A 15,202-nucleotide genomic window follows, 5' to 3' on the forward strand; every position below is an offset into this window, starting at 1 on the left:
CCCTGTCCCCGCCCCCAACCCCTGTTTCTTTCTTTCTCCCTCCCCTCCGCCGCTGGGGAATAGGCTGCCACTGCCGCCATCGGGAACAGGCCAGCTCCGAGTTCGCCCTGCTTCTCTTCCCCGCTGGGCCGACCAACTCTCGCCGCCCAACTTCAATTCTGAAGTCGGAGAGGACGTTCTGTGCCAGCCAATCACTGCCTGGCTGGCCCGGAACGTCCTCTCCAACTTTAGAATTGCCAGAAAGAAAGGGGGCAGGGTGAAACAAAGAAAAAGAAAAAATGGGGCATGAAGAGAGAGAGAGAAAGACAGACAGAGAGAAAGAAAGAGGGCATGGAGAGAGAAAGAAAGAAGGGGGCAGGGTGAAACAAAGAAAGAAATGGGGCACAAAGAGAGAGAGAGAGAAAGACAGACAGAAAGAAAGAAAGAAGAGGGCAGGATGAAAGAAAGAAAAAGTTTGGGGAGGAAATGAGGTCTGGAGGAGAGGAAGCATACAGGAGGCTGAAAGAAGGGAAGAAATATTGGATGCTCAGTCCGAAGAATAAAGTGCAACCAGAGACTGATGAAATTACCAAACAAAGGTAGGAAAAATGATTTTATTTTCAATTTAGTGATCAAAATGTGTCCGTTTTGAGAATTTATATATGCTGTCTATATTTTGCACTATGGCCCCCTTTTACTAAACCGTAATAGCGTTTTTTAGCGCAGGGAGCCTATGAGCATTGTGAGCAGTGTAGGGCATTCAGCGCAGCTCCCTGCGCTAAAAACCGTTATCACGGTTTAGTAAAAAGGGAGGGGGTATATTTGTCTATTTCTGTATAGTTGTTACTGAGGTGACATTGCATAAAGTCATCTGCCTTAACCTCTTTGAAAACCCTCGGAATATAAATGATAATTAACATTTTCTCTGCGTACAGTGTGCTTTGTGTTTTTAAAATTTTATTGTTGGTAGATCATTTTGACTTGGCCACGAAGGTAAGGGGGAGGGAGGGGAGCTGCTGAAAGACATCTAGTAATCTTTGCAGGCTTGACTGTGCAGAGAATTATTTTTGTAAAATCATGTTTTGTTATGTGACTGGCATTATTTAGACTTTAATTTCTATGAATGAATAGAATGAAAATGATTGTTTTTATGTGTGTGCGCTGAAGGAAAGTGGAGAGAGAGTGGGCTGAGGACGCTGAAGGGAAATGGGGAAGAGAGAGTGGGGAGAAGACGCTGATTTATAAATTGACAATTGTACAGAATATTGTTTCTTTTTATACTTTAGTATAAGTTCAATATAAAACAATTCAAGACTTGTGTGGATGGAATCAGGTGGTTTGCGGGGGATTGGGACCGAGCTTACGGGGATTAGTCCAATAAAATGGTATTTTCTTATTTCTCATTATTTTTTTTATTTTTATTTGTCAATTTGTAAAGTGGTGATTGTTATGTATCAGTTTTTTCAAATTTACATCTACTGTCTTTATATTTTGCACAGTATTAGAGGACATGTGTTACTGTTTTTGTGGTGTTGCATTGTATGCAGAGTCTGGTTTCTTGGCGGTTCAGTTTAACTTTTGTCTACATATTTCTATTTTTAATTTGTGATTATTCCATATTGGGCGAGGGTGTATCTATGTTCTGTGTGTATGAAAAGAACATAGTTTTCAGTTGGTATTGACTGCAGAATCAATTGACTGTGCAGGATCTGGCTTGTTTAGTTTTACAATGTATGTGTTGGTGTTCTAGTACTCACTGCAGTGTTTAAGATGCTGCCTTTTCGTAGGTACACACTTGTGCGATATGTGGATTGTTACTAAAAATCATATTTTTCATATAGATGGGGGGGGGTGTCAAAAAATGATGGGCCCTGGGTGTCACATATGCTAGGTACACCACTGCCTAAGTGGTTTACATTGAATAGTAAATCAGGAACTCTAATTTGAAAAGAAGTTGGGAATCAAAAGTTAAAACCAATATCTACAATGATTCCTTCACAGAAATCCAGAACAGAGAGCTGCAGCAACATGGTGGAGGGGACATTCCCTCAAGTGTTATTCATAGTAAAGTTAAGGGTCATATTAATATACCACCTTTCTATGGTACAATCAAAAGTAGTTTACAAATTATATTAGTGCCTCTGATTTTATAGGATTCACTTTTAATCTGTGTTTTATCAACCAACCTGACAAAGCAGTTACAATCTAAAAGGTCCAGAGCAATAAAATCAGTGAATGAAAGATTAGGTTTCTTACCTCTGCTAATCTTCCTTCTTGTAAATTTCCTCTGGAGACTGAACTTGTGGGATCTTGCATCCTCTTTAGCCTCAGCTGCAGGGCTAATAAAACTTGTTTCATCCCCTCTAGGCTATCTGCCTGGTAGCTTCCTGTCATGCTCAGTTTGTCGAAAAGCCAGTGATTGATATCTAGTGTAAACAGGAAACGAGAAAAGGGTGCGGGAATTCCCGCTACTAGTCAATTCTGCTCATGAGAACATCAAACACAAGGAACCATGGCCAAATAGAAATTTGATACCATACCAATGCAAAAATCCTAGAGGGTGAGTAATCAGTAAAACAAACGATCCCTCTCTTCCAATTTAGAATAGTGGGTAACAAGGTTGTGTAGCCAACCGGGGTCAAAAGCCCCTGTATCTTAATCTAAAAAATAATTTTTTTTGTGTATAGCTGTACCCTCAGTGCAAGAGTAGAAGCTATCAGGACTCAGAAAAACCAGAGGAAAACCTGTATATAAGAGTCTCTATCTCAAGCCTCTTTAGCACCGTCACAGGTGTACATCTTGTGCTTGCAAATAATAATAATAATAGTAAACACCCTAATAAGTGTTTCAGTGACCATTAATAGACATACAAAATTGAAATCCACCAAACTAAATAGGTGCTCAAACCAGTGATTTCATAGTACTAATCTCAGGCATTCCTCAGAATGATAGTGTTCCTTCAAGTGGAGACTTTTCCTGTGCTTGTCTGGCTTATATTCACAGCCAGGTACCTTGGCCACAAGAAAAACAGTCATAATGGCAAGTTCTTTCAAAGAGATGCCATCCAGTGGTTCATAGTGCGGATGAGTCAGGGAGCGTAGGACCAAATTCAGATGCCACATCAGACAGGGTGGCCATAGCCTCCCAGCTCCCCTTAAGAACTGGACAACGTCCGGGTGAGATGCCAGAGAACCCCTGAAAGAAGAGGGACCTAAACAGGAAAGTCCCGCAATCTGGACAAGGAGCGAAGAGACTGCCAAACCCTTTCTGAGGCCAGCCTGCAGGAAGTCCAGAACATGAGCCACTGATGGACCAAAGGGTCCACCTGAACCCCCGCACACCAGGCCTGAAAGCACCTCCAGGCTTTCACATAGACCGATACGGTTGATTTCCATTTGCTCTGAAGGAGCGTGGTGAAAACCGCAGAGGAATAACCCCTGGCCTTCAAGGCCACTCGCTCAAGCGCCAGGCCATGAGACCAAAGCGGGCCGGATCTTGAAGTGCAATCGGGCCCTGTGTGAGTAACCTCCAACTACAAGGAAGACGCAAACCCCTCTCCGAGCTCAACCTCACAAGATCTGCGAACCAAGGTCTTCAGGGCCAGACCGGAGCCACAAGTATCACAAGATCCCTGTGAGAGGACACACGATGCAACATGCGCCTTATCATGGGCCACGGGGGAAAGATGTATAGAACTTCCCTTTCGGACCAAGACTGAACCAGAGCATCGATTCCTTCGCTGCCGACCTCTCATCGGCGGCTGAAGAACCTATCTGCCCTTCCTGTGCTTTGAAGACGCCATCAGATCAAAGATGGGACGACCCCAGCGGTGCACTATGGCCTCGAACACTAGCCCAGACAGGGATCATTCTCCTTTGTCCAGAGTCTGACGACTGAGAAAGTCTGCCTGAACATTGTCTACGCCAGCCACATGAGCCATGGACAAAGCCAACAGATGACGCTCCGCCCAAGCAAAGAGCATCTGAGCCTCCAAGCCCAGCGGGGGACTCCTCATGCTCCCTTGATGGTTCACATAGGCAACAGCTGTCGCATTGTCCGAGAACACACGGACGGCCTTCCGGTGGAGACTCCCTTGAAATCTCAGCAGAGCTATCCAAATCGCTTGCACCTCCAGTTGATTGATCGGCCACTTGCTCTCCCTCACCATCCAAGTGCCCTGGACCAGTACAGACATGCAAACTGCTCCACAGCCAGAGAGACTCGCGTCCATAGTCAGGATCACCCAATCCAAGATCCATAGAGGGAGCTCTTTGTTCAGAGTGACCGGGTTCAACCACCACAGCATACTGCTGTGCAACACAGCCAACCAAAGCAGCTTCACCCCCAGCACATCTCTGGGGATTCCACCGCATCAGAAGGGATAACTGAATAAGACATAGGCAAGCTCTCACCTACGGAATCACATCTATGGTCACCACCAAGAGACATGACACCTGAAGATACTGCCAGACCATTGGTGCTGGGACCACAAACATGTCCCAAATTGCACTTCTGAGTTTGAGTTTTCTGGATTCTGGAAGAAATACCCGGTTCATTCCTGCATGGAACCAGACTCCCAGGTACTCCAAGTCCTTCGGCAGCTCGAGACAACTCTTCTTCAGATTAAATCACTCATCCGAGACTTTCCAGCAACGACACTACTTGGCGAACCGCCAAGTGGCCCTGCACCCTCGAGGGAGTTCTGATCAGCCAGTCATTGAGGTAAGAATGTACAAGCACACCCAGTGATCGCAGATGAGCAGCCATCACCACCATGTCTTTGGAGAATTATCTGGGTGCCGATGCCAAACCGAAGGTAGTGCTGCGAACTGGAAATGCCTACCAAGAACATGAAACCTCAGGAACCTCCGATGATCCGGAAATATTGGGATGTGGAGGTACACTGCCATGAGATCCAAGAAATCCAAAAACTCCCTGGGCGCCACTGCTGCCATTACAGAATGCAACATTTCCATCCGGAAACGCAGATCTCGCAGGAAGGCGTTTACTGGCTTTCAGGTCCAGAATCGGTGAGCAATCTTCAGTCTTTCTTTGGCACGATGAAGTAAATCGAGTATCTCCTGGAGTCCAAGTCTTCCCTTGAGACAGGCTCTATGGCCGCCAGGTTCAATAACCGGTGCACCATAGCCTCAGTGAACATGATACGCGGCTGCGAATCCATCAGCCATCCGCTGCATTTACAGCATGAATCCATGCCATCCTGTCCTGAGGCAGCCATCTGTGAAGTTTGGAGCAAAAACAAAGCTTCTAAGTCCAAAAAATATACTTTTAAAAACTTTGAAGAAAATCCAAGATGGCCGCTGCGGGTGCCGATTTTGCATTAAAAAGGCCCGGGAAAAATACAGGGAAACATGAAAAACAGTGATTTTACAATTTTACAGGGGGGGACCAGGGCATACAGGGAAACCATACCCCGATTTCAGCACCCCCCAAAATTGGTAAACTCTGTGAGTCACAGACACCACAGAGACCTATGCTGCAAAGAATGTCTATGGCAGCCTGCAATACACAGTACAAGTAAGGAGATCAGTACCTCAGGAGCTGATTAAACTGGCTTTTTCAGCTCCGCCTCACCTTCCCTGTCACCACAGATCACGACCACCAGGACCCCTCAGGGAAATTAAGGAAGACACTTGATCCGGATCCAATCCCGGCGTACGTGCATGGAACCGCAGCAGCCTGCACACTACCCCTTTGCGGACAAACCAAAGGAGAGATGGCTCCCGATCCCAGAGACCTGATCCAATCTGCAGGCTGTCTAGATAGCTTACTGCAGTTTAAGCTTACAGAGCACCCTCCCAGTGGCGTACTTAGGGGGGGGGGGGAGAACCGCCCCAGGTGCACGCCCCAAGGGGGTGCACAGGAGAGAGCTGGACGGGGGACCCACAGAGTTAAATACATCTCGAGCTGCGAGGCTCGTCTTCTGTTCCTACCTGCCCTGCCGCTCACATATAGCCAATCGAAAGTGTTCCCCAATGTCAGCGCTGACGTCGGAGGGCTTAAGCAAAGCCTGCCCTCCGACGTCAGCGCTGATGTCAGAGAATACTTCCGGTCGGCTATTTGTGCGCGGCAGGACAGGAAGGAAACAGGAGACAAGCCTCTCAGCTCGAGCTCCGTTTTGCTGAGAAAGTTGCAAAGATGGGCTTGGAGGCAAACACGGAACACAAAAGGGGGGAGGGAGTGCGTTTTGGACACAAGGCATGAACTTGGGAGAGAGGAAGGGAGGGAAAGAGATGTTGAGGTGGGGGATGGAATGGGTTTTTGGACACAGAAGGCATGGACTTGGGAGAGAGGAAGGGAGGGAAAGAGATGCTGAGGTGGGGGAGGGAATGGGTTTTTGGACATAGAAGGCATGAACTTGGGAGAGAGGAAGGGAGGAAAAGAGATGCTGAGGTGGGGGAGGGAATGTGTTTTTTGGACACAGAAGGCATGGACTTGGGAGAGAGGAAGGGAGGGAAAGAGATGGTTGTGTACACGGGGAATAGAAGAAAGGAGAATTTTTGGTCATAGGGAGGGAGTGAGGTACAGATAGTGGCATACCAAGGTGGGGAAGGGGGGGCAGTCCGCCCCGCCCCAGGTTTACGTCCCAAGGGGGTGCACAGCGGCCACCCTCCAGTGTTCTCCCTAGGCCGGCAAACTGCGGCTCTTTAGCCACTTGAGTGCCACCGATGCCATCGGGAACAGGCCGGCGCCAAGTTCTCCCTGCTTTTTCCTGTGGGGCCGACCAACTCTCGCCACTCGCGTCAATTCTGACGTCGGAGAGGACGTTCTGGGCCAGCCAATCGCTGCCTGGCTAGCCTAGAACGTCCTCTCCGACATTAGAATTGACGTCGGGAGGAGAGAGTTGGTTGGTCCCGCGGGGAAGAGAAGCAGGGCGAACTCGGCACCGGCCTGTTCCCGATGGCGGCAGTGGCAGCCTATTCCCCAGTGGCGCTGGCAGCATTTTCCCAATGGTGTTGGCATAGGGGAGGGCAGGGAGAAAGAAAGAAAGGAGGGGACAGGAAGCCAAAAAGAAAGAAAGGGGGCAGGGTGAAACAAAGAAAAATGGGGCACGGAGAGAGAGAAAAACAAACATACAGAAAGAAAGGGGGTATGGAGAGAGAGAAAAAGAAAGAAGGGGCAGGGTGAAACAAAGAAAAAGTTTGGGGAGGGAATGAGGTCTGGAGGAGAGGAAGCATACAGGAGGCTGAAAGAAGGAAAGAAATATTGGATGCACAGTCAGAAGAATAAAGTGCAACCCAAGACTGATGAAATTACCAAAGGTAGGAAAAATGATTTTATTTTCAATTTAGTGATCAAAATGTGTCTGCTTTGAGAATTTATATATGCTGTCTATATTTTGCACTATAGCCCCCTTTTACTAAACCGCAATAGTGTTTTTTAGCGCAGGGAGCCTATGAGCGTTGAGAGCAGCGTGGGGCATTCAGCACAGCTCCCTGCGCTAAAAACCGCTATCGCGTTTTACTAAAAAGGGAGGGGGAATATTTGTCTATTTTTGTATAGTTGTTACTGAGGTGACATTGAATAAAGTCATCTGCCTTGACCTCTTTGAAAACCCGCGGAATATAAATGATAATTAACATTTTCTCTGCGTACAGCGTGCTTTGTGTTTTTAAAATTTTATTGTTGGTAGATCATTTTGACTTGGGTAAGGGAGGGAGGGGAGCTGCTGAAAGACATCTAGTAATCCTTGCAGGCTTGACTGTGCAGGGAATTATTTTTGTGAAATCATGTTTTGTTATGTGACTGGCATTATTTAGACTTTAATTTCTATGAATGAATAGAATGAAAATGATATAAATTATTTGCTTGTTTTATGTGCGTGCGCTGAAGGAAAGTGGAGAGAGAGTGGGCTGAGGACGCTGAAGGGAAATGGGGAAGAGAGAGTGGGGAGAAGACGCTAATTTATAAATTGACAATTGTACAGAATATTGTTTCTTTTTATACTTTAATATAAACAATTCAAGGCTTGTGTGGATGGAATCAGGTGGTTTGCGGGGATGGGGACCGAGCTTACGGGGATTAGTCCAATAAAATGGTATTTTTTTATTTATCATTATTTGTTTTATTTTTATTTGTTAATTTGTAAAGTGGCAATTGTTATGCATCAGTTTTTTCAAATTTACATCTACTGTCTTTATATTTTGCACTGTATTAGAGGACATGTGTTACTGTTTTTGTGATGTTGCATTTTATCCAGGGTCTGGTTTCTTGGCGGTTCAGTTTAACTTTTGTCTACATATTTCTATTTTTAGTTTGTGATTATTCCATATTGGGCGAGGGTGTATCTCTGTTCTGTGTGCATGAAAAGAACATAGTTTTCAGTTGGCATTGACTACAGGATCAATTGACTGTGCGGGATCTGGCTTGTTTAGTTTTACAATGTATGTATTGGTGTTCTAGTGCTCACTGCAGTGTTTAAGATGCTGCCTTTTCCTAGGTACACTCTTGTGCGATATGTGGATTGTTACTAAAAATCATATTTTTCATATAGATGGGGGGGTGTCAAAAAATGATGGGCCCCGGGTGCCACATACCCTAGGTACGCCACTGCACCCTCCAGAAGCAGACAAAATTTAAAATATCTGCAATCTCACGCCAAAGGATCATTCCCACAGAGTGGATCCGCAGCACTTGAGCAAACCTGCAAAACAAATCAAATAAAAGACTAGGAATTAAAAACAAATCACGAGCAGAAGAAACTGATTTCACCCATGCAGCAAAGTTGCAGGAACAAACTGAGCATGACAGGAAGCTACCAGCCTAGAGGGGAGGGAACAAGTTTTATTAGCCCTGCAGCCGAGGCTAAAGAGGATACAAGATTCCACGAGTTCAGCCTTCTGAGGGATTGTAAAAGAAATACACTAACTGGATGTCATCTGTGTACCAGTATGTGCTGACCCCATAGCTCTAAATTACAGTAGATCATGGAACCAAGAAGATGCTTGCTAATTTTGAAGCCAGTACTGAACCCTGGGGAACTGCAAAGGCTGACATGACTAGAACTTAAATATTCCAAAATGCAAAAGCACTGAAGATTAGCAATCTTGTAGAAAAGTAGTAGAGCTGAATCACAAATGTCCAACTCATACAGGCATGATTAGACATAGAAAATTAACAAGATAAAACAAAATGCTAACGATCTAGTGCTACCAACAAGACAATTTTGCCAGCATATAGATTTACCACAATTTTATTCAATAGTGCTAATAGCGCAGAATAGGTATTGTGAAACTTCCTATGGCTATGTTGTCTCGGGATGAACTATGTTTGGGTTTCTTTTAGAAAGTCAGTCATGTCCCAAATCTGCCTTTTTGCAATTTTAGAAAGAAAAAGGAGACTGGAAATGGGTTGATAATTTGAAACATCAGCTTGATTCAACTATGGCTTATTTGATAGATTTACTCCTAGCTTTTTTTCAGCACTCAAAAATACCCTCTGAAAAACTCAAATCATTGTATAAATATAATATCTCATATCTGTTTCAGTACAATTTATAAGGATGGCATAGACTGGGTTGTGGGAAGCAGTGGACATATTTATATCTAATAAAGTTATAAAAAATAAAGTTTCTCCAAGACTACTTTACTTACTGTACTTGGCTGCATTTTCAAAGTCTTCAAGTTTTAGGCTCCCTCCTCCTTCTAAATCTAGTAGAAAAATTAAATTGCTGAAATTTACAAGTATACTTAATTCATTTCTTTCATGAAATAAAATATGGCAGTGGTTCACTTCCAGTTCTTGAGGGCCAGAGGATAGGGGTTCAAACTATGCAAAATAAGATAAATTTGTAAGACTACTACTATTTCTACCACCACCAAATCTCTCATGCATATTTAATTTATATATTTATGTCCATACCACTTATAGCCTAAATGGTTTTACATTCAGGTACTCAAGCATTTTCCCCATCTGTCACAGTGGGCTCACTCTACCTAATGTACCTGGGGCAATGGGGGATTAAGTGACTTGCCCATGGTCACAAGGAGCAGTGTGATTTGAACCCACAACCTCAGGGTGTTGAAGCTGTAGCTTTAAAGCACAGTTACTTACCGTAACAGGTGTTACCCAGGGACAGCAGGCAGATATTCTCACATGTGGGTGACGTCATCCATGAGCACCAGTACAGACAGTATTAAAAGTGTACTGTCACTAAGTTTTAAGAAACTTTGCGACTGCCCGCACCGCACATACACGAGTGCCTTCCCGCCCGATGTAGGCTCACAGTACCTCAGTTCCGTAAGCAAGCTAAGAAGCCAACCAGGGAAGGTGGGTGGGTTGTGAGAATATCTGCCTGCTTTCCCTGGATAACACCTGTCACGGTAAATAACTGTGCTTTATCCCAGGACAAGCAAGCAAAATATTCTCATATGTGGGACTCCCTAGCTACTACAAGTTTCCAAGTTTATTTACATTTTAATATACTGACCATCATCATATATCTGACTGGTTTACAAAGCTAAAAACGATAAAATAAATTTAAGAATGGGGGTACAAAGAAAAAGTTGAACATAAAATAGATGAATACGTTGACATATGCAATTTTGAGGGAGAGGGGGAAAGGAAAGTTTATGATTACATCATTAAATAAAATAAAATAAATGAGGGGAAGAGGGGGAGGAAAAGACACCAGGAGAGAGGGGGGGTCGCTTCTTAAAAGCGGTTCTTTTTGTATACTGAAGTGCTGTTGGAATGTAAAATTATGTCTTACCTGTTAATTTTCTTTCCTTTAGAAGCAGCAGATGAATCCAGAGACCAATGGGGATACCTCACATCTACCAGCAGGTGGAGATAGAGACACTGATTAACAGGTGTACTTATTTGCTGGCACTCCTCCTGTCTCATCAGTATAGCTCCTTGCCCAAGCATATTTAACCATCAATAGGTATAGCATGTAAAAAACTTCTTTCCCAGAACACATCGCATCCAGCAATGATACAGAATACCATCATTAAGAACACCCAATCACTACAAGTCGCACCCGAAAAAACCGACAACCAAATACCAGAAAGGGTGGTGCTCTGGATTCATCTGCTGCTTCTAAAGGAAAGAAAATTAACAGGTAAGACATAATTTTACATTCCTTAGCAAAGCAGCATATGAATCCAGAGACCAATGGGATGTAGCAAAGCAATCCTTAATCTGGGTGGGAAGCAAATGTCGCCTTCGCAACGACCGAAGCATCAAAAAACCCCTATCGCATGTGCCCGCACATCCATGCAGAGCCGCGGAGAGAAGGTACTCTCGGAAGACCAGTTAACCTTGAGACAAATCTCCTCCAAGGCACAAAACCTCTGGGCCGAGCCCACGAAGCAGCTATCGCTCCAGTGGAATGGTCATGAAGTTCAATCGCCACCCGCTCCCCACCAGGAGGCAAGCACAAAGAATGTCCTCCTGGACCTAATGAGCGAAGTAGGCATCGGACACCGCCATACGCATGAGGCGGCCCTTGAAGAATATCCAAAGGAGATCTAAACAACAAACAGTTGATAGAACCAAGCTCGCGGAGAACTCGGCATACGTATCAAAAATTGTATTGAATACAATCACTGCTCCCAATATCCCCTCCCAGGAAGAAGGAAGGAAACAAGCGAGCCTGACAGAAAAGAAACGATGACACCCTTCCAGAAAGAAATAGTGGTACCAGCCAAACTGATATCTCCTATTTTGGAAATCCGACATAGGAATACCCGTTGAAGATTGCAGAGCTGAAGCCATGGCCACAAGAACACCCTGTTCAACGGCACAGCCCTTTGGAATCCCCAAAAGACACGGAGGAAATAAAACCTTCGGAAACCTGCGAAGACATACGTGAGGAATGTACTCCAAATCTTGCTCTCCATGAGGTGCCTGAACATACCCCACTCTGTTTAGGGACTGAACTACATAAAGCTGAGAAGGAAACGAAGAGCAACCTACCCAGTCCTTGTAACAAGCCAAGAAAGGCTCCAGAAGTGGAAGGGAATTGAACGCTAAGCCCTTGGCAATACACTTGTGTCAAAAAGGAACTCTGGAGTGGTTCAAACGTGAAGAAGCGCCCCAGAAAGGAAAAAACCCTCCCCCAGGCAGCTGAAGCCACAGGAGATGTCTGTAGCACCTGGATAAGAGAAGAAACAACCATCTTCGCCTAACCCGTACACGTCAGCCAAGCTTAACCCAAAAACTAGGTTGTAATACTAAAGTAGTACCATATCCATGTGGATTGGACCCTAGGCGGGCAAAGCCGGAGACGCCAGGAAATTTCCTAGTCCAGCTGTCGAAAGACTCATCAAATCCGCCTAGTAACGATGGCGCCGCCAATCCAGAGATTCTACAAATACTGCGCCCAGAAAGCGAGCTCGAAATGGCAAAACCAAGCCATCATCAGCCAGCGGAAAACACTGAAAAAAGAGGAGGCAGAGGTGAGAAAGGAGCCCTGCAGCCACCCCCTCTGACTCCCACTCCCTGGGCCTGCTGAAGAAGCTAGGCAGCTTAGAATTGAGAGACAAGGTCATGAGGTCCAGGTCAAGGAGATCTCACGTCCATAAAAAGAGCTAGAACGCCTGAGCCCCAAACTCAACAACCAGGATGCAGAAGAATACACTATTACCAACATGCACACTTTCCAGCGTACACAGCGCTGTACACTGGAACCTACAAGAAAATGAGCCACGCTCAGATTCCGCGGAGAGAAAGTCTATCCAAACCCCGCTAACCGAAGATGAAGATGAAAGTCCACCCATTGCAGTAGACCAACTTCACCTGCCAACTGAGGACAACACCTACTGCCTAAGCTGTAGAGAAATACCCCCATCCTAATACTGACCAAATGATCGGCGGTCATGAGCTATTCCAGTAAAGACCGCGGCATGCCTTGAAAAGAGAAATCGCTCTGAGCCACCAAAGATAAAGAGAGATGCAGGGGGAGCCTACCAAAAATTTGGAGTCCTGAGATACCAAGAACCACTGAAACAACAGTGACTGTTGAAGCGTAAGAAGGGGAAAGGAAGCCGAAGTTCCCAGTGGAGCCAGGAATATGGATCCTAGAAACTGTACAGAATCCCATACTCTTAGTCATGGTAAGCGAAGAAGCAGACCAAACTGAGACCGAGACCCCACGCCCAAGTCTGCGGAATGAAACACATGTCACTCCAATATGAATAAAAACATCACCCCGTTAAACCTATGAATAGTACCGGAGAAAAAAAGCGCTGTGCAAATTCGAAGATGCACGGGTAAAGAAATGAGGGAAAGATACCACCCTTTTTCTGTCTGTCAAATGGCCCGACTGGAAGTCGTCCGAATCAAGTAGGCGGTCAAGAAAACACTAGATGAATCGCCTGGCATTGCCAAAATGGAACCACCGCCCACATCACCTAAAACGTTCGTGAAGCCTTAGGTAGGCGAAATGGCATGTGCCAAAACCGAAAGCGCCGCTCCAAGAGAGGCAGGCATCCCAAGCGCCCATTTGGAGTCCATCGAGAAAATGTAAAAATATTCCCAGGTTGAATGCAGAAATGTGTAACCCCGAGAAACTAATTCAGCAGACCGGATTGAGCCTGCCCAATGCCCCCATCTCAGACCCCACACAGGAAGTGGAAAAACGTCCCTTAGTTCCCGAAGAATTACAAGAACTGCCCTGAGGACCAGGAACACTGAAAAGGGAAACACAAAACATAGAGACTCCAAGAACGAACTGGAAACCTGAGGAGGATGCAAAGATGCAATCATCATGAAAAACCTACACCCCCCCCTGACCTGACAGTACAGCGTCTTCTCCCTCATGAGAAAGCCTGAAGAGACATTGGAAGAAGTCAAGATCACCTCAGAATGAAGTGCATAAGGTCAGGGAATGTTAGGATGAGACTGCCGGATCTGTAAGAAGAGTCTCCTAGGACAAACAAGTGTCCGTTAAAGTGAAAAACGCACTAGACTTAATCAAGAGGCTGCATCTACCACCCCGTGGAAAACAACAGCATCCTTATAGGTATCAGACAAAGCTCACATTGCTAATGAGAGCTTCAGGGATGAGGCTAACAGCCACATAGGTCGCGTCCTCCGCGGGTTTGATAGAATAGTTAACCGGCTCCTGGTTAAAAAGGAGCTGTACAGTCCGTCTTGTCTGGTCGGGGGGCCTATCTAGTATGTGCCATGATAAAATGGTGACAGGAGAAACTAGCACGATAGCATGGAAATGCGAAGTCCAGGCCTCCTCGGAAACCAAGAAAGAGTGCCCTTAGGAAAAGTATACAGACCCGATGTCTGAAAGATAAGACACCCATTCCCAAAGAAAAAACGTCAGGGAATATTCAACTGACATATAGCCCTGTTGTCTCCTACTGAGAGTCCCTGCAAGGTGAAATGAACCCTCAAACAACCTGGCAAAACAGGGTGTACAGCCCCCTACGGCAGGAAAAGATGGTAGCCTCATAAGACTGCATAGAAGCCAGTCAACCACAGGACCTTACATCACTCCTGAAATAAGACAACCTAGCCCTGCCCGTAAGAGAAGGCAAGGCACCACCCGGCTACCCCACTCCAGCCACAGGTAGCCTCTCACTAGGAAAACCAAATAAAAAGTAATTTCCCTAGCGCTAGCAGACCACCGCTGCGCAGCCCGAAGGAGCAAGGAAGAGGAAAGCAGACAAACTGCATAAGCACCAGACAGGTACCCCCGGGAGAGAGTAGGAGAGATCCGAACCCAGATCCGGATATCCCCCCCGTTGCTGACCTCCGTCAGTGACAATCTGACTGCTGCCGGTCTAGTGCAGGAACAAGCAGCAACCCAGGAGCCTCCCTCTCTCTCGTCCTCTGGCCAGTCAGGATGACTCCCATGCCCGAGAAAAAACAGATAGGCCCAAACCACAGCCTCGGGAGAGAGTCTCTGGCCGCACTACTGGCAACTGCAACTCGCAGAAGCGGCCATGTCCAGCAATGGGGAGCTCGCAGAAAGCGCCGCGAGAGGAGAGATGTCAAAACAGACAAAAAAAGACGCCGCGGTGCTCCCGCCATTTAATCAGTATAGCGTCGGAGCACAAGCGCGGGCGTCCGGGCCTCCGTAAGGCACCGGCTCCATAAACCGTCACCCGTAGTGCAATTAAACACAGCTGCAGGATACGCCGTGCAAACAGTCGCATAAGTGACCAGGCCATAACCATCAGGATAGATCCCCGCCCACGCAAGAAGACAAGCTCGCACCTTCTGCGCGCGGGAAGGCACCGGC

At 46.0% G+C, this 15,202-nt stretch overlaps 1 protein-coding gene across 5 annotated transcripts in view; it reads right to left on the bottom strand.

The window, feature by feature from the left end:
* ENTPD6 (ectonucleoside triphosphate diphosphohydrolase 6) overlaps positions 1–15,202 on the bottom strand; it is a 115,495-nt gene that overhangs the window by 17,032 nt on the left and 83,261 nt on the right. For 4 of the 5 annotated variants that reach the window (XM_033936993.1, XM_033936990.1, XM_033936991.1 and 1 more), the window contains one exon: positions 9,594–9,650. In XM_033936993.1, the coding sequence (XP_033792884.1) occupies positions 9,594–9,650 (57 nt within the window). Of the gene's footprint in view, positions 1–8,537; positions 8,645–9,593; positions 9,651–15,202 lie in introns of all 5 variants that reach the window. The other variant, XR_004538750.1, reaches the window with a different exon arrangement.

The sequence above is a fragment of the Geotrypetes seraphini genome, chromosome 3 (genome assembly GCF_902459505.1).
Source record: "Geotrypetes seraphini chromosome 3, aGeoSer1.1, whole genome shotgun sequence".
Classification (NCBI taxonomy): domain Eukaryota; kingdom Metazoa; phylum Chordata; class Amphibia; order Gymnophiona; family Dermophiidae; genus Geotrypetes; species Geotrypetes seraphini.